The following is a 24,430-nucleotide window of genomic DNA, read 5'->3' as shown; positions in this document are numbered from 1 at the left end:
AACTTCGTACGTATTACGCGGTGGGCGCAAGCGAGTTGCATCGCGAAAGCGAGTTGCATCGCCCCAGATTTCTCAACCACCCAATTTGTATTGCAATTGAATCGTAGACTATGGGAAATATTTTACCACTACAAGTATGAAAACGCATCTTGAATTGAATCTTCATCTTCTTCGTCTTCTGACGCAATTGAATGACGGCCCCATATATTTGTGCCTTCGAATGATATGAAATCCTGTTCCGACGTAAATTCCTGAAGTCCTGGATCAATGACACCAATTGCACCTAGTTCCTCATATTCAAATGAGACCCCATTAAATTCTGGGAGGGATATAAGAGCTTCCTTAACCTGTATATCAATCTCTTTATCGGTTATAAGCTTTTCTGGGTCCGGGATTGGATAATAGCTCAATAGGAATAGCTTCTTTCCTCCATTTGAAGTTTAGAATTGTCCTTTGACGTTCCTTCTCTGATTTCCGTGCAGCAACCCCTTGGATATGATACTTCTTCTTAATCTTATTTGTTGTAATTCGTATAAGATATTGTCGTCTTTTGATCCTATCAACCTGCTCCTTTTCACGCTTGTTTTCCTGGATCTGTCGTGCCTGAGTTCCTGTAAGGACCCCTCCTTTTTGTAAGACCTTCTGATTCCCTCGAATCCTAGACTTCTGTTGATTTTGAACCCTATTATGAAGGTCTTCGTACTGCCGGTCCCGGACTTCTGCAGTCAGAAGGACGTTCTGGACCCCTCGTATTGTAGAGTCAATTTTCCGGCGTGTAGGACTACTAAATATATCAATCTTCTCTGAGATTTTTGATGCTATTTCTTGAAGAGATCTCTCAGCTTGAACACCTCTTACTGGTGTTTGAGGACAGGGTAATTCAATCGCTGTCGCCATTGCCATTGCCATCGCTGGTACCATATACGTCTTCATTTTCTTAAGAGCTTTCTGGCAATTAATTGGCCAGATCCCAGACTTTCGGAAGGCACCTTGAATAGTCTCTTTTTTCATAGTCTTTTCCCTGCTTTCCATTAAGTCCCGGAAGAACGATGAAACTGTATATTCAATATCTAGACGCTGGGTTGCATCTTGTACAGCCTTCCGGTGCCAGTGTTTATACGGCTGAAAAACACCGACATCAAGAGGTTGAAGAACATGCGTCAAGTGGCTAGGAAAAGGAAACGGGTGTATATTAGCTTCTGTAGCTTTAATAATAAACTCCGGGGTCATATGACTACCGTGTTGATCCATTAATAGAACCCTAGGACGTGCGTTTGCCCCAGCTTGTATATGAAGGATCAAGTGATCAAGATATTCAAGAGCTAATTGAGAGTTGATATATCCGGAATCAGACATTAATACCCTTGTATTTCCATCTAATAAGGTATACCAATTCGTCATATGATTCACACCTTGTACAATTAGAACAGGAGGAATAGTTGTTCCATTTGCAATAATCGATTCTATAACGGTAATAGAACGTCGATTTTCAGGGCTAGGTGTATACAAGGCTATAGTTTATTAGCTATACTATATTTTATATTATAACTGGAATATACATACATCTACTATCCAGGTAGGGACAAGAATATCTTCTCCAGAAGCTACTCCAATTTGAAACCCAGCTTCATCAAAATTGATAATATCACCAGGCTGAATGTCATGGGCTTCACACCAAGTCATCCAATTCTTGAACCAATCCTGTACATCCTTAACATCTTGTGCACCGACTCGGTTTCGTGCAATTGGCTTTGTTTTTAGTGTATGAAGAAAACCTGGGGTTGTTTTTATGTAGTTTTGAAACCATCGCCAGGACGGTCGCGGTCTGCCTTCTAGATCCTTTAGGTATTCGATTATCGCAAAGACCATCTGTTTCGTAGCCCCGAGGCCTGTCCTTTGCATATTGTCTGCATATGTAATAATAGCTCCATGTTGTGGCCTAGAGAGGATTCGATTCTGGCCTCCGTGTATTATATGAGGGCGGTTGTCGCGTTGCTTCTTCCATCGTATCCTCGATTTGAGGGTTTGAGGATTCACGTGGAAAATACGTGCAGCGGTAGTCTCACTCTCGTCAGGATTGGCAGTAGCCCAGGCAATTGCCTGGGCTATAGCCTCTTCGTATTCGTGGGTTGCAGGTGGTGGCATTGTTCAAGGTTCAATTGCAATACAAATTGGGTGGTTGAGAAATCTGGGGCGATGCAACTCGCTTGCGCCCACCGCGTAGCGGTGGGTTATTTGACCCACGATTATAACAACAACACTTAAAAATGCCTTAGCTATCTATAATAATTGAATTAATACCTCTTTGCACATATGAGCATTATGTCCAACCTTGTTACATAGCCGCATCGTCGTGGTTGCCCTTTTACACGCTTAGCTCGTACGGTATCACCACCCTCCTTTTGAGTTTGAGTGCTCTGTATGATTTCCTGACCTTCCTTGACTGTAAGGCTTCCACCTAGGTGAATACGCCTTTTTCGCTTGTTTGCCCTTCGCTTTTTAAGTACATTTGCCTCCTGTAATGCTTCAGCTTTAAGGAGTGTAAACGAGTGGGCCATTATTTGAGCTCCTTTAGCAAGCTGATCAAAAGCTTCGTTAATTGAGGTTAGAGAGCTATCCTAGTGTCGTATAATCTGATTCTTAGGGTGTATTGTTTAGAATTTGACCTCTGTCGCATTCTAGGGTGTCTTTAAGGTCTAAGTTTGCTTTTTAATAGGTGGTGGGGTTGGCGTTTTTAGTTAGAGATCAAGGTGCAAAAGGACTCTATTAGGCTCGTACGGAACTATCCCTATAGCTAAATTAGTAGTGTTTATTATAAAGTTTACTCCATTTAACGATGTGATGGCTAGGAGGCTGCTGAACAGCTCATCTACATCTCCTTGTTAAACCGCTAACTTAAAGGTATTTAAAGGTGAACGTGTCCCTCGTTTGCTCTCTTTCGTCTGTTCTTCACCATCTCTTCTCTTTCATGTCTAATTCACTCGATTCTTCATCCCTCCTACAAGCTTTCGCTTGTAGTCTCTCTTTTCAGTCGTTAATACTCCTTGTCTGCATTTTGTTACGATTATAGCTTACAGCTTGTTACAGTTGTTACGGTTGTTACGGTTGTTACAGGTGCAGCCTTAGCCACCAAGGCTACAACCGTAAGCGGACAACTGTATATTACTAGGAATAGCCTCACCTTCCTTCCTTCTTCTTCTTCTCTCTTTAGATTCAATCTAGCTTATTATTCTCCAGACTGGCTTCTTGACCTCCGTGACCATCGTAACACATTTTTGCTTAGTCACCTTGCATCTCCCTCGACTACTCTCTCAATTCTCTTCCTACTAATCCAATCAACCCTCTATACGTCTCAGTCTCGACATGTTAATGACTTCCTACTCTGACAATGAATCTAACAGCTCGAGCGTTTTCGACCTCGGTTCCTTTTTAGACGGTATTGACGATGATACTAATGACAAGTCATGGCTTTTTGACGACGAAGTATAACACTCTCTAGAACACTATCTCGCCAAAGCAGAAGAACTCAATGTGTAGTGGCTTCGGAAATGACGATACACACTCCTTTAGCATAAATAAGATTGCCCTTTCCTTAAGAAAGGGCAAGCAGACAATACAGTAAATCGACTATCACATACTTCCACGTCTTTTCCAAGCTTCCAAGCATTCATCTTGTTATTCCTTGTTTCTGAATAGTCAGTGAGGTGCTAACCTCTGACTTATCCCTGAGTTCTCAGACTCAACATTTGTTACAACTTGTCTAAACCACTACACTACATCATACACCTGATTGCTGCGTTGTGGAATAGTCTAAGCTACAACCCTTTGGCTCTGTTTTCTAAGACAGTGTGTTGTCTTAGTAAAATTATCCCCTCCCTTGGCTGGCTAGATTCTCACATCTGGTGCACCCACCATTACAGCTATGCATCTTCAAAGTAGATAGATGGTAGAAACTTAATGAAACTGTTCTACTAAAGCTACTATATAGTAATATTCATAGTAATCGTTGCTTCTGTAGTATATGGTAAAATTGTAGATATTTTCAAGCTACCTACCATGTGCTGCATACACGTGATCATGATCAGTCTGCTAAGGAACCATTAGGGGACCACACTAGTCTAGTGTTACGGCTACAGTAACATGACATCATGGTTACAGGGCCAGGGCCTAGTAACGTGACGTGTGAGTCACAGGGGACAAGCGGGGTAGGCTGCCATGTGACAGGGCTAATGGATAGTTGCAGAAACTAGTGGATATTGGATAGTTGAGCTATCCACGAACTATCCTGAATATCTAGCTATCCGCCACTATCCAGATTACCCATGAGGCACGACGCCACTATATAAGTAGATAGTATTTCCTTAGATAGGAGCTTCGTGCTCAACTCAATATAGTATTCTTTACAATACTGTAACGTGTTACTTGGAAAGCCTTTGTGTCTAATCCCCTGCCTCCTCTGTCAAGTCAACCTTACACAAGAAACCTCTGTGTCTTCTATCGTTTAGAAGTCAGCGTTACATCTAGGCAGTTTAGTCTGTATTTCTAGACTAGACTGCAGTCTAGTCTAGAAATATTTTGAACTGACGGTGCCGAACCGACGGTCCCCTATGATGCAGACTAGCAGTCACACTAGTCGGCTAGTTCCACCCGTCTCCGTAATCAAAGCTGAAAAACTGCTACAGTCCGAGGCAGATATCATGCTTAGACATGCAATATTGTTAGTTATGATGGATAAGAGGCCAACTATATGCTTCGCATGTCTTGGGAACCTGAACCTGACAATGGGAGAGGGTCATCTCGTTTTCAAGTCCTAGCTGCCTAATGAGGCACTTTATGAGAAAGCATGTTAGAAGACTTGGAGTTAACGAGCCAAGTGATTGTCAAATCTGTGACGTCTGGCTCGAGCATCGGATGCATTTTCAAAACCACACAGAGAAAGTTCACAGAACTGTCTCGCAATACTACAACTAGATGGAATCACTTAGATGTATGCATTAGGTCTGCCTAATAAGTAGGTAGAGGAAGTAATTAAATGGGAAAGAGGCATCATCATTCTTAATTTTTCATCTAATTTCCCCATCATGATCCATATCAGTCCACGCCTTTAAGAAAGTGACCTACTCTGCACAGCTTGGTGATTCGTACCCGTCAACCCTGCAGCCATGATGCAAATGGTCCCCTACTTTCTTTCATTTTATTTGCTTATATGTTTAATAACAATGCCCTGGGCACTACCTTTCAAAAGTTATGAAAGAGTTCCTAACTCTACATTAGAGAGTATAACCCGCTCCTTGATGTCTTGAGAACTCTGCATTTGACTTGTCAAGTTTCTCTCTAGGTGTGGAAATTGTAGAGGTAGACGAACTAGCCACTCGATTATGCGAGAGCGTATGTAAGGATTGGTCAGACATTTGACCAAGCCACTCTGAAGTTTGAGCCCTAATGCTTATTCTCTTGGCTGAGATCGCGCGTCGAGACAATGACAAGATATTCTAGGTTCCTAGCCTATAGGAAATGAAAGGAGGTCCAAGGTCAGAGTACCCCTATAGAAAAATTATGTCATAACTTAACCAATATTGTGGATAACTAAGGAGCGATGATGTGTAATAAATCATGAGTAGAAGCTTTTGGAGCTATCGTTCATGTTCCTAGGCCTCTAGTTGATAGAGATATGTCATGTGGTAGTATTAGCCCAGTAACTAAGGAGTGATGTCATGTAATGAATCATAGAGGGTTGTAGAGATATGCTGTGTGGTCATATCGGCCCAGTAACTAAGGAGCGATGACGTGTAATGAATCATAGAGGGTTGTAGCAATCATTGAGTAGTATTGCTCTTGTTTTGGTGTGAGAAGCCAAAATATGTATAGTGACTTGTAGGTTTGAGGAGGAGATTTCTAAGTTTGCTCTTGAGTTTGATAGCAAACTGACTGCAACGAATGTCAGTATGACACTCTGTTATCCATCACATGGGGTTGCAGCTGTGAACGCTAGCCGTAACACCTAGCCTTGCTAGCGTCTTCAACCGTGCTCACATCTTCAAAGACAACGCGCCGCACTTGGGCTGTTTGTAGGAGAGCATCGTCTCTCCTCATTCACTGCTGTACATTGGTCACTTCAAAGCCTCGAAAGTCAGAGGTTGTTCACTTCATTGGACAACAACTGTTAGTCAGATGTTGTCACATGAGGCAATATCCATATTATGACGTATATTCACAATCTCAGCTTTGGTAGTCTCCATATCTATTGCCGTGCTGCCACATGCATAACTGGCTCCGAGCTCGTAGACAGGAAAGATTCCGGTAAAGGACTTATGTAGGTGGTGAGATAAACCAACTGGACGGCACTGTCATCAGCATGACATCGCTTGTGGTGCTGGCTAGATGCTTCATCCGCCATAGCAAGTGTCGAAGGTCGTTTGAATGACAGCTGTGTCTGAACTGTAGTGTAATCCTGACGATTAGCAGCCCTGCAACAAGTAGAAAGTGAGAAGCTAAATCGTGGGGCCCCAAGGCCGTTGATAAATAGAGCTGCCTGGTTTATAACCTGCACGTGCGGATGTGCTCACGTGCTCACGTACTCACTTGCTCAATACCGTCTCTCCACCTGCTATACGGAAGGCACCCTTTTATTATAATACAATCAATACAAACTTCACCAGCTTCTTTTTGCAGTAAATAATACAAAATTTATGTAGTTAATGTTCAGAGAGAACATGTGAGTCTAGTCTCCAAACGAGGCAAATTAACTACATAAATTTCTCTACCCCAACTTACAGAAGTTGACTCTGTATGAAGAGTCAGCTCTTGTTCAGTATATCCTCGACCTCAGGAAGCCATTCCTTGAATTCGTCGACGTAGTGGCGTTCGAGGGATATCATATGATGCTGCAGCCACTTGAACACTTTGAAATTGGTCTTGTTTAATTGCACTAATAGCCAATAATATTCTACTATACAACATTATAAAGTGCATCATAAAGGTATTCCTTTAAGTAGAGATTTTGAAATAGATATTAAGTTTAAAATCATGTAACTCCTAACTCACTGACTCATGAGTCTGACTCGAGACAGCTCAGTGTTCCCCAAAATAGTATTAGTATTTGTGGTTTTCGAATAGTATTCGGCGATGAGCAGTATTCAGGCTAAAATTGGGGTATTCGGCAAGTATTTGCCAAAGACTCGAATACTATTCGAGTCCTTGGCAAGCACGGCCCAGGATGCCAAGCTACGAAGATTTTACCCCACCCTCATAGATAGATCCGTAGAAATAGATCCATAGATAATATACCAATTGATATTTCTACCAGAATGAGCGACTCTGAGCTATCAGCAATTCCAAGTGATGAAGATGGGGAAATTCAGCGTCTACCACCCCCTTTCCCATTCGAGTCTTCGCTGTCGATAGCTCTACCATTACTACAAATACGGCCACAACTCCCAAATACTCAGTCACCGTTGTTCTTAAGAATGTATTCAGTAGAACATTGTTAAGCACCAGCCCTGCAACGATGAAGATTGTCTGTATGCAAGATGGCTGTAATTATAAGCCAAAACTGAAGCTTTTATCATTGAATATCACGAGTAATTTGTGGAGGCATGTTGAAAGCATGCATCCTGCATTATATGAAGCTATAAAACCAGGAACTCCATTGTGCTCAGAGTTCGCAGAGTCAGAGTTCGCAGGATTTGCAGGGCGCTCCGAATATGAGAACAGCCCGAAATGCCCAACAATTCTTTACTCCTCGAGTAGGAGGATCCGTTCTTGCGTCTCGATATAGAGAGTTATTACTTGCATTTATTGTATCTAATAACTTACCAATGAGTCTGGTTGATCGGCCTTCGTTTCGTCAGCTTGTTCACCAGCTTAGCCCTTCAACATTAGCTATATCAACGAGCTCCTTAAGGCGCGATTTACACAAGACATTCTGCAACCACCATATGAAGCTACAGATAAAACTCCAGGCTCATATAGTAAAGGGCGGACAGTTATCACTTACGACTGATTCATGGTCTGCAATGAATGGTGCAGAGCACGCTGCAATAACTGTTCATTGGATAAATAATGAATGGGTTCACCGGCACTGTGTCCTTGATATCATACATAAAGGAGCCCATTTATTCTGGTGAATATCTTGCAGAGCAGCTTTAACTATGTTAATGCTATGGGTATTCAGATTCAATGTCCCTCGATATGCCTGTACGATGGAACTCAATATATTATATGCTTGAGAACGCTTTGAAGTTTGAGCAGCCGATCAATGCTTTATGTGCTTCGCAAACGATGGATTTAAGTATGCGTGATACTTAAATCCATCATTAGCAGAGCAAATTCAAGCAGATAATTATCCAACATTGAACGTCTGTATTCCACACTATCTACGGCTTTTAAATAAGCTTAAGGCAATAGAAAACGCTCCATCGACAACAGCAGCAATTAGCGCAGCTTGTAAAGCGTCGTATAATAAGCTTGATACTTATTATAACCTTGTGACAAATCAAGGCTCAAGCCACTCGTCAATTGCTACTATCTGTGACCTAAGATTCAACTTAAGTATATACGAATTTTATATGCCAAATAGTGTAGACGCTGTAAAACGAGATAGGGCAAGAGCACAGTTCGCAGCTTGCTATAACCGGTATAAAGACTGTGAGAACGATATACAGATTGCTGCTATTGAAGCTACTATTGCTGCCAAAACTGAGCAGCGAACGACTCTAAGAGAACTTGATTCCGACGACGAGATGTATCAGCATCGTGGGCCTTCTATTGAGGAAGTTGAGTGGCGACGATGGTTCAAAGAGAATGGTGTCGACCGTAATACTAATATCCTCAAATATTGGCAGGCAAAGCAGTATCAGTATCCAGTTATATCACAGATCGCAGGGGACTATTTGGCAACTCCAGCCTCATCGGCAGCGTCAGAGCGTATATTTAGTGTCGGCGGTGATATAGTCACAAAGAAAAGGAACAGGTTATTACCTTCAACTCTTCGATATCTACTCTGCCTACGGGATTGGGGGGTTATAGGCGACGAGGAGGAGGATAATAGCGAGTAGACAGTTATCATATTTCATTACTATATACTACAGTTGAGCCTCAAAATACTCAAATACTATTCGGCGAGGATTCGTATGAGTATTCGCCGAATACTCCCAGATGGTGAGTATTCGGGAAAACCCCGAATACTATTCGAATACTATTTGGGGAACACTGAAGTCATAGTCGCGATTTTTCTGACTTAAGTCGGAAAAATCGCGACTATGACTCATGAGTCAGCGACTCCGACTCAAAACCCATGAGTCGGACTCGTGAGTTTTGAGTTAGATTTTGCTCACCCTGAACAAAGGTCTACCACCAGAACCGTCTTGAGTATCAAAACATGGTCACAGCTGCTCCAAGACAACAACAAAGTGATACAAATAAATAGATGATAAGTTCAACATTATGGCTCATGGCTCGACATTATGCTAGTTGCTCATTACTACGATGCTCTCGTCCACTTTCTCATTACCATCCACAATCTAAGCAAGATCAACAGGGCGAAGCTCCACCTTAGAACAGCTGCTTGGGAGCTTGGTGTCACTGAAGTAGTACAGCCAGAACAGCTGCGCAACACCGTGGTTCCAGTCACACGCTAAAACCAAACAGTCAGCTTCACAATACTTCATCGGAGACCCAGTTCGACCTACCCAACCACCCCTGGAACTGCGGGTTATCAGAGACCAAACCGCTCCCGTTGAACGAGAATCCCTTGTCGCCGTAGCCGGCATTTAGTTCCGTGCGCAACCTGTTACCACTCATCAGTTCTGAACACTCGGTCCAGGGGAGATTCAGGGCACGCACCACCTGGTGTAGGTTTCGGTATAAGCTAGTACGAGGCCGCTGGGGAATGTGGCGCCATTCAGGTCGAACTGCTGGTACGTTCCGTTGAGGTAGCCGGCGGAGCCACCCTCGGAGACGAGGGCGACGTCGTTGAGGCCTGCGCCGGTGTGATAGGATTGCACTGGGAGGTTATTAGGGGGACTGGACCTCTCGCTGCTGGAGGCAAGGGGGCGGAGGACCGCGAGGAGAGCCGCGACGCGGGTGACGATCATGGTCAGGTTGGGGGAGATTGATTACAGCTGCGAAAGCGAGTCTAGAAAGGGTTCAAGAAAGATGAGCTATAGAAAGTGACCACGATAGATTACTACGAGATCGTGAACTGATGCAGACCAGAAACCAAACACCTACCATCGCTATCTATTTATGATGGCAAACGAGATAAACAGAGACCATTACCCAGCCGTAAGACCTCACATAAGCGGGGTAACGTGCCCGAAGTGTTACTATGGGCAAACAGCAGGTTTTTGCCTTGCCGATTTGCATGTCATGATCCCGATGGGTGAAAAGGAATGATGATGTGAGAAATCCATATGGGGGAATATACGTAACCTGTGCCAAACAAAACAAACAAATGGATCTATTTATGATTTATGCCATTGCCGAGGCACGGGACTGACAAGGGGGACGCACGACGGAAACGCGAAGCAACAAACAAACACAAATTTCTGCGCGACGCTGTTTCATTTGAGGGTCTGGTCGTCATCGGTGAGGATTCTTTGGATCTCGGGAAACTCGGGTCGGGATCTGTGTTTCTTCTGCGTGTGTTTGCGGGCGGGGTTGCTACTTATACTATCCAAATCGCGACTGGATGTGCTTGGGATTGTCGCCAGTAGCGGCGCAGCGGAGGGGAGAACAGGGACGTACACTGACCAACTGCCGAACTTGGAAGGCTGGTAATACGCTAAAACGCGCTGTGCTAAAGCTAGTACAGTAAAATCTCGATAACACGATGGATAGCATCCCGTAATTTCATATCGTGTTAACAAGATTATCGCGGTATCAAATACACGTGACTACGTTATCCAACTGTCCAAAGTGCCTTGAATGCCCTCATTTGCCTGCTTCACCTTGACAAGCCGCTCAAGCTGTTCTAAAGTTCTTAAATACTCCGTACTTAATACGCCACTATTCCCAGCCTCAAGAAACTCAATCAGAACTTGTGTGGCTTGTAAAAGCTGACTGAGTTGTTGGCACAGGCAGCAAGACTTGCTCACTGCTTTTGTCATCATCTTGAGCTCCAGGATCCTCAACATCTTGAGTATAATGTGAAAGAACTTCTTGTAATGCCTCTTGATCTTGATCCTGCTCTCCACTACCATGTATATTTTCTTCACTTGGATTAAGGAAGTTTGCAATATCCATAGCATCATGAATTTGCCCAGAGTTTCGTACTTGATTGTACAAGTTGTCGAGTGCTGGAAGAGATTGGATTGAAAGCTGTATTGGGTTTCGAAGCATTGTGCTTTTTCGGAAGCAGTTATATATTGTTGTATCTGTAACATCATGATGCCAGGACCGAAGAAGCCAGCAAATAGCGAAGTGTAAGTTAATAGAGTTGAAGGGATTCATGTTATTCTCAAATGCATTAAGCATGTATTCAAGCCACTGTCGACGGTAATGGGCTTTAAGGGAGCCAATAATACCTTGATCACCGACTTCTTGAGTTTCGAGGAAGCCAGAGAATTCGAATATTTGAAGGAGGTGGAGCTGCTTCAATAGCAGCAATATGTGCTGAGAAGTTGTCCATGGTAAGAAGTACACTCCTTGTTGTGCCGATATGTAAGTAAAAGGCTTATAACCATTCCACCATAAGGAACTGATTCATCCAAGCTTTCTTGTTTGACTTCCAAACTCCTCCCATAGATCCTATGTTAACGTTTCGAAGAGCTCTTGGTGTTTTTGCATGCCCAATAAACCATAGAGGAAACCAATCTGATCCAGAAGCATTTGTACAAATAACAACAGTGATTCGAGCTTTGTTATGCTTTCTTCCAGGTCTTGACGTTGATGAGGATGCCCTCTCGTCTCTCACTCTAAGGAGCAGACCAGGAGCAGACTCTGAGTAGCTGCGGGTCACGTGTGATCATTTGGGCAGGCTAACCAAGTCGGAGGGGTTTCGGGTACTTGAGGGAAATGACTCACGGGTTCCCCCTTCATCTTTTTTCCCTTCATCTTTTTTGTATCCTTCGTAGTAGACCTATAGGATAGCATCCGTTTAGCCTCCGACTCACACTCTCATATGCTATTACTGTGAGCTGGGTGCCCTGTGTCTTACATTATACAAAAAAGATCACGCCTGCCGGGGACGGCTGTACTTAAATAATATCCCACACCGGAACTACTCAAGAGAACTACCGTTACACCATCGACTGCGACTCGGTGATGTTTCGGAGGAGAGACCTGACGACTTCAAATAGCCGTGATTCCAGAGATCTCACGGACAGCCAGTGGATCAGGGTTTGATTCTTCAGAACAAGCTAGTAAAGTCACTGACGCGTTGGCGCCAAATAGGATACGAGATCCTTAAGAACCCCCTCATAGCACAGAGGAAATTGTGGACAAGAGCGTTGATAGCTACGAGCTACCGGAAGTCAAACTCTTTTGTATCAGTACCAATACACACCCGAGGCAATATGTCGAAAAAGCCGACATCAAACATACCCCAAGACAACGACGGTCAGCTGCCCAGAATGACTACCAGACAAACCACCGCTGCAGCTACGACCGCTGTGCCATCCGAAGATATCCCGAGTCGAATGGACCACCTCGAAGCACAGATACAGGAGGTCAAGGATCTACTAGTTATCCTGTCGGCATCCCAGACCAGAATCCCGTCCACACCGCCGGTGGACGCCCCCATACCCACAATCGAAGCTACGGAGCAACGAACGCCTCGGGGAAACACCCCTGAGACAGTTCAATTGCCGCCTCTTCGGAACACTCATTCTCCATCGATTCCAGGGTCGTCACGAATGCACACCGAGGACCCTCCGAATCGCTATAAGAAATCAACCATCTCTGAAAAAATCCTTCCTCTCAGCGATGGGGTAGAACATACCTTCCTACAATGGAGCGCTTCGATTCGGGACCGATTCGTAGTCAATGAGGACCACTACCTCACCGACGTGTCGAGAAGAGCGTTGATATGGGGAACTACGACCGGCCTGGCGCAGACCTACCTAGAGCCCCAATACCTGTCCGCTACGAATGGGTTCCGCAGTGCTGAGGAGATGATGGATCTACTAGGTTCATACTACCTCACAGGCAACGAGACGGAACAGGCCAGGAACCTCTTCGACGACCTGCAAATGGGAGAGAAAGGGCATGCTAGCGAAACCTTCCCAGACTTCAAGGCTCGTTTCCAAAGTGCAGCTATCACAGGACAAGTCTCCGAGTCGGAATGGTTTCAGTACATGTGGAACAAGTTGACTCCCCAATTCCGCAGCCGCATCGCGATCATCAAAAACCAATGGAATGGAGAATACCAGACCATGGTACGAGAACTTACCACCTTCGATCAGGAACGGCGCCAGAACAACGAATTGAATCCGCTACCCGCTCTCACAAGGACATCCACACGTACCTCAGATACGGCAAAGGCGTTGTCAGCGTCGAAGCCGACTCGAGCCACATCCGCTCTGTTCACCCGAACCGCGTTCCTCCCCAAGCCAGCCATACTGGAACGTCTGAGAACTGCAGTCCCTGCTGTAATGGTGGGTGCACCAGATGTGAGAATCTAGCCACCCAAGGAAGGGATGAATTTACTAAGACAACACACTGTCTTAGAAAACAGAGCCAAAGGGTCGTAGCTTAGACTATTCCACAACGCAGCAATCAGGTGTGTGATGTAGTGAAGTGGTTCAGACAAGTTGCAACAAATGTTGAGTCTGGGAACTCAGGGGTAAGTCAGAGGTTAACACCTCACTGACTTTTCAGAAACAAGGAGTAACAAGATGAATGCTTGGAAGCTTGGAAAAGACGTGGAAGTATGTGATAGTCGATTTACTGTATTGTCTGCTTGCCCTTTCTTAAGGAAAGGGCAATCTTATTTATGCTAAAGGAGTGTAGTTCTCTCATTTTCCAAGACTTTCCATGATTACCAGGCTTGGTAACTGTAGTCGACGTAAGAGAATCCCATAGAACCATCTCTTAGGTTCGTAGCCTATAGGAAGTAAAAGGAGGTCCAAGGTCAGAGTACCCCTATAGACAAATTATGTCATAGACAAATTATGTCATAGACAAATTATGTCATAACTTAACCAATCTTGTGGGTAACTAAAGAGCGATGACATGTAATGAATCATAGAGGTTCGTAGGAGCTTTTAGAGCTATCGTTCATGCTCCTAGGCCTTTAGTTGGTAGAGATATGTCATGTGGTAGTATGAGTGATGTCATGTAATGAATCATAGAGGGTTGTAGAGATATGCTATGTGGTCATATCGGCCCAGTAACTAAGGAGCGATGACGTGTAATGAATCATAGATGGTTGTAGCAATCGTTGAGTAGTATTGCTCTTGTTGTTGGTGTGATAAGCCAAAATATGTATAGTGACTTGTAGGTTTGAGGAGGAGATTTCCAAGTTTGCTCTTGAGTTTGATAGCAAACTGAGTGCAACGAATGTCAGTATGACACCTGCGCCCTCAGGAAACTGTTTCAAGTGTCGCAAGCCTGGCCATTTCCAGGACAAATGCCCCCTTAACGCTACTATCAAGGAAATGGACCGTAACGACCCCGAGGCAGAAGAACACTGGGAAGAAGCCGTGGAACTTCAATCGGATGCGTCCCTCAAGGAAAACGACGAGGCCTAGGAGAAGGCTCCTTCCTAGGTCTACGCAAATGTGACCTGCGATGACTAGACTTACGAGAACTCCTGGGAGGTACCCAGTTCTTAGTCGACACGACCCTGAGTATGAATGGACTCGGGGTGCAAACGAAGTCCCTGGCAGACACAGGAGCAAATGGCTACCTCGTCATTAACAAGCCTTTCGCAATACGACTGTCGAAAGCGCTTCAGAGCCCCATACGGAAACTACCCTACTCTGTACCCATACGTGGATTTCAGCGCAAAATCCAAGGCCACGTATCGGAGTATATTCGGTTACACTTAACAGTCGAAGGACGCTGGATATATAACTGCCCCTTTGTACTCCTGGACCTCGGAGCACAAGATGTGATAATTGGGAAGAAGCTTTTCAGCCGCTTCCGAATACTACTCGACTCTGCAAAGAGCCGGTTAGTATGGCCAAAGGAGTACCCGCCGACTCCTAGCTGGAGCAAGGAGATCACCTTGCCCTACCACTCACGCGAAACGTCCATTAAACATCCTGCATACCAGTCGGATGCGAATCGCCGGGATTTCACAATCCACCGCGAAGACAGACGCCGCGCAGGCGGACGCTCGATGGAAATGAAAGTGATAACTTCCGACTACGAAGAGGTCACCGAAACGCCATCGAACCCACTACCAAACCAGGAGGTTTCTCCCCAACCGCAGAAAACCCTAGTACAGAGGTTTACGCCCATGCATATATGCGAAATCAGTGCAAATGCTTTCCACCACAAGATGATGCGAAGCGACTCCGAGTTTTTTCAGACTAGCATCTACGAAATTGATCAGATCATTCATGAAAAGGAATTGGACGAGGATGCAGAAACACTTCACCTCATCCAACAGAAACTCCCGCATATGCACCGAAGCTATGCCGATGTCTTTTCGAAGTCGGAATCAGATCGGATCCCTCCGCACCGCATATACGACCATAAGATACAGCTCGAAGCTCCTCTACCAAACGCCTTCTCCCCGCTATACCGACAAGGCACCGAAGAGCTTAAGGCTACCAAGCAATACCTGCTGGAAAACCTGGAAAAGGGGTTCATCGTCAACAGCAACAGCCCCTTCGTGTCCCCTATCCTATTCGTAAAGAAAGCGGATGGCAGATTAAGATTTTGCATCGATTACCGGAAGTTAAATGGTCTCACCCGGAACGATCCCTACCCCATTCTGCGTATCGACGAACTACTAAAACGGGTGTCGAAAGCCAAAATCTTCACGAAGCTAGATATCAGGCAGGCCTTCCATCGTATACGAATGCACCCCGACTCAGAAGAGTACACTACCTTTCGGACTCGCTATGGAACCTACAAATGCAAAGTGTTACCGTTTGGCCTGACGAACGGTCCCGCAACCTATCAGCGGTATATGAACGATGTCCTAATGCAATATTTGGATGACTTCTGTACTGCCTACCTAGACGACATCCTAATCTATTCCGAGGACCCTACAGAACACATAGACCATGTGCATAAGGTCCTACAGCGTCTCCGAGAAGCTGGACTCCAAGCTGATATAAAGAAATGAGAATTCAACGTTACCCGGACAAAGTACTTAGGATATATCCTTACTACTTCTGGTGTCGAAGCGGACCATGACAAGATCGAGCCCCTTCGCAACTGGATCCAACCGACTACCGTTACAGGTGTGAAGTCCTACCTAGGCTTTTGTGGCTTCTACCGGCAATTCATTCGAGATTTCGGCAAAATAGCAAAGCCCCTCACAACTAATCGGGTGTGGAAGCAAGTTGCGCGCTCTCGCTTAAAAGTGGAAGCAAGTTGCGCGCTCTCAACACCTGCATATGTTCACCGCTACTCTTTACTAAAACCTCGAACATTCCCCCATATAGTAATTTATATAGTAATCAAATGTAATTCATTTAATGGAAGGGACACCTCTATCAAATGCCTGTGAATGGCTAGCAGCAAACCCCTCTGAAGCTGTCAGTACTGCAAGTCGGATTTTTAAGGTCCCACAGTCGACTATACGGTCGAAAATCACCCGAGCAGCTCAAGCAGCCCGGAAGCCGCCCCATGGAGGTCATAATAGGGTGCTTTCTACAGGCCAGACCGAGGCCCTAAAGACCTGGATTACAGAGCAATACCACCTAGGGCTTGGAGCTAATAGGCATATGGTCTACGGGGCTGTATGCCACCTCCGGAGCCCACTACCTCCACCGTCACAGAGCTGGCTTGCTAAATATATGAAGAATGAGCTTAAAGCTGATTTCCACTTTATTACTACAAAGCCTATTGCACAACAGCGTACGAAAGCTCAACAGGAGCCTACTGTTATTAAGTGGTTTAAAGAGTACACGGAATTAGTAGTACAGCGTGGTATAAAGCCAGAGTCAATCTGGAATATGGATGAAACTGGATTTAGGGTCGGAATTCCAGGGGGTGAGAGGGTCTTAGTCCCCCGAGCTGTAAAGCAGCTCTATACTACGAGCCCTGAGAATCGTATATCTATTACGATTATAGAGGCAGTATCTGCAGGTGGACAGAAGATTCCACCTGTACTTGTTGTACCAGGTAAAATACATATGGAGGCGTGGTACCCAGAGAACCTTAGTGGCGACGAGCTAATACTACTCTCAGAAACTGGCTATTCTAATAGCCAGCTTGCTCTACGGTGGTTACGGCACTTTATAGAGCATACTGCTCCACATAGCCCGGGAAATCCTAAGCTTCTACTACTCGATTCTCATGTGAGCCATACGAGCCCTGAGTTCGTTATTCTAGCTGCAGATTATCACATCATCATATTCCCGTTTCCCAGCCACCTTACACACATTCTACAGCCATTAGACGTGGGAATATTCCAGCCTTATAAGCACTGGCATAGGCAGGCTGTGCTCTGTGCTATACGGGAAATAGACCCTTCCTACAACTTAGCCCTATTTATAGGAGATCTCCCACGCATGCGGGAGCTTACCTTCAAGGAGTCCACTATACAGTCAGCGTTCCAGAAAGCTGGCATCTGGCCTATAAGCTGTGATATTGCCCTAGAGAAGCTGCGTACGTACTCGCAGCCTACGCCTACAGGGCCTATAGGGCCTACTACGCCTACCTTACCACGGCCTATAACGCCTATACCCACTACGTTCCAGGGTGTAGAACGGGGCCTACAGCGATGGAAAGACCGGCTTCCGGAGGCCTTTAGTAGCCCCTCACGCCAGAGCTACAGTAACTGGTCCACTGGGGCCGCCCGGGTTCTGGCTACCGGCCAGCTCCAGGAACTCGACCTACAGGCTATTCGGCATCAGGTCCAGAACTCAAAGAGGAAGCGGGGGGGCCGCGGCCGGCTCCAGGTTGGAGGTGAGCTCCGGGCTTCTGAAGCCCACAAGCTTCTAGCCCAGAAAGCCGAGCTTCAGGCCCAGAAGCTCGCTGCTGCCGAAGCCCGGAAGCAAAGCCAGGCCACAAAGCAAGCCCAGAAGCAGCTCCACCAGGCAGGAATTGAAGCCCGGAAACAGGAGCGCCTCCGGAAGAAGACCGTGGCTCAGCTTACCAAATCGGGCCTCCCAATTCCTCCGGAGTTAGAAGACCCAATTACTGACCCAGAAGCTGATTCTGGGTCCGAATATGAGAGTGCGAGTGAGGGTGGGAGTGGGAGCGGGCATGAAAGTGAGAGTGAGCGTGAGAATGAAAAGTGATAATTTCGTAGATTTGAATTTTTAAGTACTTCTACATACAAATTACTATGGCGTGGTACTTACGGTCGCAATTTGAGAGCGCGCAACTTGCTTCCACTTTTAAGCGAGAGCGCGCAACTTGCTTCCACACCCGATTATTACTAGTCCATCGGAGCCGTTCCGGTGGACAGACGAATGTGAGGATGCGTTCGAGGAATTGCGACGACAACTTTTAGCGGTACAGGCACTTCACCACTTCAACCCCGAATTGCCTACGAAGCTGGAGACCGACTCCTCTGATGGAGTGGTAGCCCGTGTCCTGTCTCAAGAACACCCTGACAAGCGATGGTACCCCGTAAGCTTTTACAGTCATGTTCTATCCGGACATGAGATCAACTGAGAGATCCACGACAAGGAACTATTCGCAATAGTAAAGGGCTTCGGAAAATGGAGGCCCGAGTTGGCTTTGGTGCGCCACTGAGTCGACATGTACACTGACCACCGTTCGCTGGAATATTTCATGTCTACCAAGGTTCTCACCGTGAAGCAGGTTAGATGGATAGAGCTACTCTCCGACTTCAACTTCTGCATTACGTACACCACGGGCAAGAATAACCAGAAGGCAGATATTCTTTGAAGAGACCAGGACTTGGTAACGCAGCAGAAAGTCAAGCTTGATATAGGGTGAGGGTATTGTTAGGTCCAAGCCGCCAGCACCCCCGAATCAGCACCGAACGCACCGAGAGCTACATAGCATCCATTAATTCGATGGACACCCCCAAGCCCCAGGTGCCCTTCAATTTAATAGAGGCGCTATGTGCGGACAATCGAAAGTCGTTCACTGAGACTCGCGCGAAACAACCCCTACCAGATGGATTCGCGATGAACGACCAGCTCCTCCTGTACAAAGGCCGCCTATGTGTGAATCGCCACGCCGACCTATGTACGAAACTGATCCGGGAAGCACACTATCAAGTGTCGTCAGCACATCCAAGTGGCAGGAAAACCTACCAATTGCTCGCTCCAAAGTATCATTGGGTTGGGATGGAAGCGGACTGTTTGCAGTATGTACAAAAGTGCGTGACATGCCGGCTTTCTCACACCAATGTCACTAAGCAACAAGGATTCCTACACCCACTACCCGTACCCGAATATCCTATGCAACACCTCACCATGGACTTTAAGGAGTTCCCAAGGGACAAGCACGGATACGATAGCATCTTAGTGTTTATGGACCGACTCGGAAAGAGTTCGGTGACCATACCTTGCTACAAACCACAACTGCCCGGCAGATGGCGCAATTGTTCATCGAATGGATATACCGATTCGGACACACTCCGGAGTCGATTGTAAGCGACCGCGGACCCCAATTCGTATCATCCTTTTGGCAAGAGTTCTGTCAAATTATCGGCATTAAGATTAAGCTGTCGACTGCCTATCATAAGCAGACCGACGGGCAGACAGAAATCATGAACCGATACATCGACCAGAGACTGAGGCCTTTCGTATCCCATTATCAGGATAACTGGAGCGAACTCATCCCCATAATGGACCACGTGCAAATGACACTCCCCCACGCATCCATTGGCATGACTCCCTACCGACTCAAGTACGGAACTGATCCGCGTACGAGTTGGGATTGGAACACTCTGAAAAGCACCAACCCCCGGGAGACACTAAACCGAGAGGAAGCCAAGGCGGTTGCAGACGAATGCATACCGCATGGTTCCACGCAAAGGAAAACATGGCAAAGACACAAAAGGAAATGTCTAAGCACGCAAATCGACGCCAAAGGGCCATCGACTGGGACGTAGGAGATAGAGTGTACCTATCGACCAAAAATTTGAAAAACTCTCGTCCTAGCCACAAGCTGGGCCAACAATGGGTCGGACCATATACGGTGTCGGAACGGATTGGGCACGCATTTCGATTGGAACTACCTACCGGTTCTCAAATACATGATGTGTTCTCACCAGACGTACTCATGAAGGATCCGAACAACCCCCTACCTGGTCAGGATCCGCCGGAGCCTAGCAGCGAATTGATAGACGGTGTAGAGGAATGGGAAGTGGAAAAGATCCTCGCCGTAAGGCTCCACTGGAAGCAACTACAATACCAGGTTAGTTGGGTCGGATATGATCCGGACCCGGAGTGGTACCCAGCATCAAACTTCATGAACTCTCCACATAAACTCAGAGAGTTTCATACGGAATACCCAGAGTTACCAGGTCCACCTCAAGAACTACTCGGATGGGTTTCAGCAGGGAAGGCGAGAGGAACAAAACTACGATCACGGGAGGGACAACAAAGCGGAAGAAACAGAGTCGTTGCTATCTACGACTCTAACTACCCTCTGATCCAGGGCGCACTCACCACCGTAACCCTTGCGGGAGCCACCCTTCCCAAACGTCTCACCGGCATCGCAACAAGCGGCTACCACCATGAGAGACGAAGGGTCGAAGCGACCCCACGCGAAGAGTCGGGTCCGAGCCCCCTCCGACACAGCTCCCCCACCCCCTCACTCCCCATACTCCGCACCAAAGGTGCCCTCCCCCTCCCCCTCCCCCTCCCCCTCCTTCCTCCGACCAGCACGGACCGGAACCATCGCGGCAGTGGCAGCGACTGCAGGCAGCTTGCCCACGGCCGCCACCACTTCCTCCAGGAGAGCCGGCACGCCCCCCTGCTCTGTCCAAAGATGATGCAGAGACGACCGGATTTGCTACACCGAGTCAGTTCTGAAACAGCACTGAGAGAAGGGGCATACTCACGGCGAACCCCTCCTCGATGGCGGCGCGCGTGGCACGGGCCTCCTTGTAGGAGTCTCGCTCTGCCGCAGAGCAGAACTTCGGAACGCTCTGGGCAGCCACAAGGGCCACCCGATTTGCCTCCGCGGCAGCAGCGACGACGTTGGCGGCGACGACAGGGAGGGCCGCTTCGGCGGCGACGAGGGCACGGTACTCCTCATCCAGGAACCAGGGCAGCTATCCACCCGATGGTCAGCCACAACCAACCAACCGAACACCACAAGGAAACGCACCGAGACGCAGGGAGAGTGCTGGCCAGTGCAGTACTCGCACTTCGACGACGAGGGAGACCAGACGCAGGCATGCGCCTGGACTCCCCGAGCTTTGGCCCGAAGGCAATGCAAATAGAGGACGCGGAAAGCGACCGACAAGGCTCCGGCAGGAGGTGGGACCGGCATCTTCAAGTTGGGATCTATAATCCTGTCAGTTGAGCCCACATTATCACCCGCACCCCGAGCGCGTTCCCGTCACCTACTCGTTCGTGTGGAAATTGTATATTCTAAAACAATCAATTAGTATACAGATATATGAATGGAGGGGGCCACTTACCAGTGTCGGATCGGCGTTCGCTGGCATTGTTGTTGAAAGGAAACAAACAAGAGAAAGTGGGCGAAGCGGAGTACTCAAATGTTGGCTTACAACAATAAATTCTAAATCGGGCTAGCGCAACCACTCCCCCTTTCACGTTTCTGAAGGTTCGACTCAAACGATTAGCGGATACTTTCCGGGGCCCAGTCGGACCACGAAGATGGAAGTGAGATCAAACAAAGCCAACTCCAGTGTCGCATTCCACGAGGTGGTGTTACGGTACCCTTCACGAACAGCCACCTCCGCACACAAGCACACCCCGACACATTTTAGAAACGGAGAGGTTACGGAAAGTACCCTGATGGCGTGCTTGCGGACAAAGCACCCTCTTAGAAGGGGGGTAGTGTAAGGATGCCCTCTCGTCTCTCACTCTAAGGAGCAGACCAGGAGCAGACTCTGAGTAGCTGCGGGTCACGTGTGATCATTTGGGCAGGCTAACCAAGTCGGAGGGGTTTCGGGTACTTGAGGGAAATGACTCACGGGTTCCCCCTTCATCTTTTTTCCCTTCATCTTTTTTCCCTTCATCTTTTTTCCCTTCATCTTTTTTCCCTTCATCTTTTTTCCCTTCATCTTTTTTCCCTTCATCTTTTTTGTATCCTTCGTAGTAGACCTATAGGATAGCATCCGTTTAGCCTCCGACTCACACTCTCATATGCTATTACTGTGAGCTGGGTGCCCTGTGTCTTACACTTGAAGGGGACATCTTCCAGAAAAGCCCTGTCTCATCCATGTTATAGATATTGTCCTCCTCAAAATCCCCAGCAATAGTCTGAATAGCTCGCATCTCTTCTTCTGCAGTCTCACTAACTGACCCTGCTTCACCATGTTGGATGTGAACTCGTATGTTATGCCTTTTTCTGAAATTAATGATCTGTAAGGACACAGGGCACCCAGCTCACAGTAATAGCATATGAGAGTGCGAGTCGGAGGCTAAACGGATGCTATCCTATAGGTCTACTATGAAGGATACAAAAAAGATGAAGAGAGGAACCCCCGTTGGGTCAATCTCCTTAAGTACCCGAAACGGGTCCGACTTGGCTAACCTGCCTTCACTCTCACCACGTGACCGTGACTTGTCCGACTCAGATACCTTCCGTCACTGAGGGAGAGGGACCCCGTTGGGTAAATCCCCTTAAGTACCCGAAACGGGTCCTAACCTGCCTTAACTTTTATCATGTGACCGTAACCTGCCCGACTCAGATCCTTTCCGTCACTGAGGGACAGGCATCCTTACATGATCCAGCCGTAACTGAACTCTGGTGTAGGCTGGTCTTTGTATTCAGGAAGCTGTTCCCAGATCTCCTTCGCCTTCTTCTGTAGAATCTCTGTTGTTGTAATAGCCCCACGTTCCTCTACAAGCCTCTGTCAGTCGTAAAGGACTGCTTCAAGAAGTGGCCAGGCTGGCGCTTTCTGTCGACAAGCTTTGGCCTGGTGTGTAGGAGTCTGCTGGATACTGTCGACTTTGTCGTATTGAGGGCCAAGAGATGTAGAGACTGTTGACTGGGTAAAACAGTGGTAATATTGGCTGAAGAACCATTCGATACAGGCTTTCTGAGACGGTCGAGGATATTGGCTTCGGTGCCAGCTTCGGAGTGCATGTCGCTGCTCATTTGTGATCGCCTGCTGCTTTTTTTAGAGGCATTTCGACAAAAGGACACAGGAATACTATAACACGATATTGACGTAATAGGACTTGATATTCTGTATATCGTGATTTGTATGAGAAATCAAAGATTCCCAGGAAAAATATCGTGTTGTCGTGAATATCGCGTAATCGTGTAATCGGGTGTGGAAGCAAGTTGCGCGCTCTCGCTTAAAAGTGGAAGCAAGTTGCGCGCTCTCAACACCTGCATATGTTCACCGCTACTCTTTACTAAAACCTCGAACATTCCCCCATATAGTAATTTATATAGTAATCAAATGTAATTCATTTAATGGAAGGGACACCTCTATCAAATGCCTGTGAATGGCTAGCAGCAAACCCCTCTGAAGCTGTCAGTACTGCAAGTCGGATTTTTAAGGTCCCACAGTCGACTATACGGTCGAAAATCACCCGAGCAGCTCAAGCAGCCCGGAAGCCGCCCCATGGAGGTCATAATAGGGTGCTTTCTACAGGCCAGACCGAGGCCCTAAAGACCTGGATTACAGAGCAATACCACCTAGGGCTTGGAGCTAATAGGCATATGGTCTACGGGGCTGTATGCCACCTCCGGAGCCCACTACCTCCACCGTCACAGAGCTGGCTTGCTAAATATATGAAGAATGAGCTTAAAGCTGATTTCCACTTTATTACTACAAAGCCTATTGCACAACAGCGTACGAAAGCTCAACAGGAGCCTACTGTTATTAAGTGGTTTAAAGAGTACACGGAATTAGTAGTACAGCGTGGTATAAAGCCAGAGTCAATCTGGAATATGGATGAAACTGGATTTAGGGTCGGAATTCCAGGGGGTGAGAGGGTCTTAGTCCCCCGAGCTGTAAAGCAGCTCTATACTACGAGCCCTGAGAATCGTATATCTATTACGATTATAGAGGCAGTATCTGCAGGTGGACAGAAGATTCCACCTGTACTTGTTGTACCAGGTAAAATACATATGGAGGCGTGGTACCCAGAGAACCTTAGTGGCGACGAGCTAATACTACTCTCAGAAACTGGCTATTCTAATAGCCAGCTTGCTCTACGGTGGTTACGGC

At 46.8% G+C, this 24,430-nt stretch overlaps 1 protein-coding gene across 1 annotated transcript; it reads right to left on the bottom strand.

Annotated features, from left to right (window-relative positions):
• Positions 1-9,521: 9,521 nt before the first annotated feature.
• Positions 9,522-10,094, bottom strand: VC83_02596 (uncharacterized protein; the record flags this gene model as incomplete). The annotated part of the gene is made up of 3 exons (XM_024466254.1): positions 9,522-9,634; positions 9,690-9,787; positions 9,844-10,094. 3 exons carry the CDS (start codon positions 10,092-10,094, stop codon positions 9,522-9,524), a joined length of 462 nt encoding a protein of 153 aa, XP_024326057.1.
• Between the last annotated feature and the right edge of the window lie 14,336 nt (positions 10,095-24,430).

Source organism: Pseudogymnoascus destructans (assembly GCF_001641265.1).
Source record: "Pseudogymnoascus destructans isolate 20631-21 unplaced genomic scaffold scaffold_5, whole genome shotgun sequence".
Classification (NCBI taxonomy): Eukaryota; Fungi; Ascomycota; class Leotiomycetes; order Thelebolales; family Thelebolaceae; genus Pseudogymnoascus; species Pseudogymnoascus destructans.
Note: the sequence above shows the minus strand (reverse complement) of the source record. Positions and strands in the feature narration are given on the sequence as shown.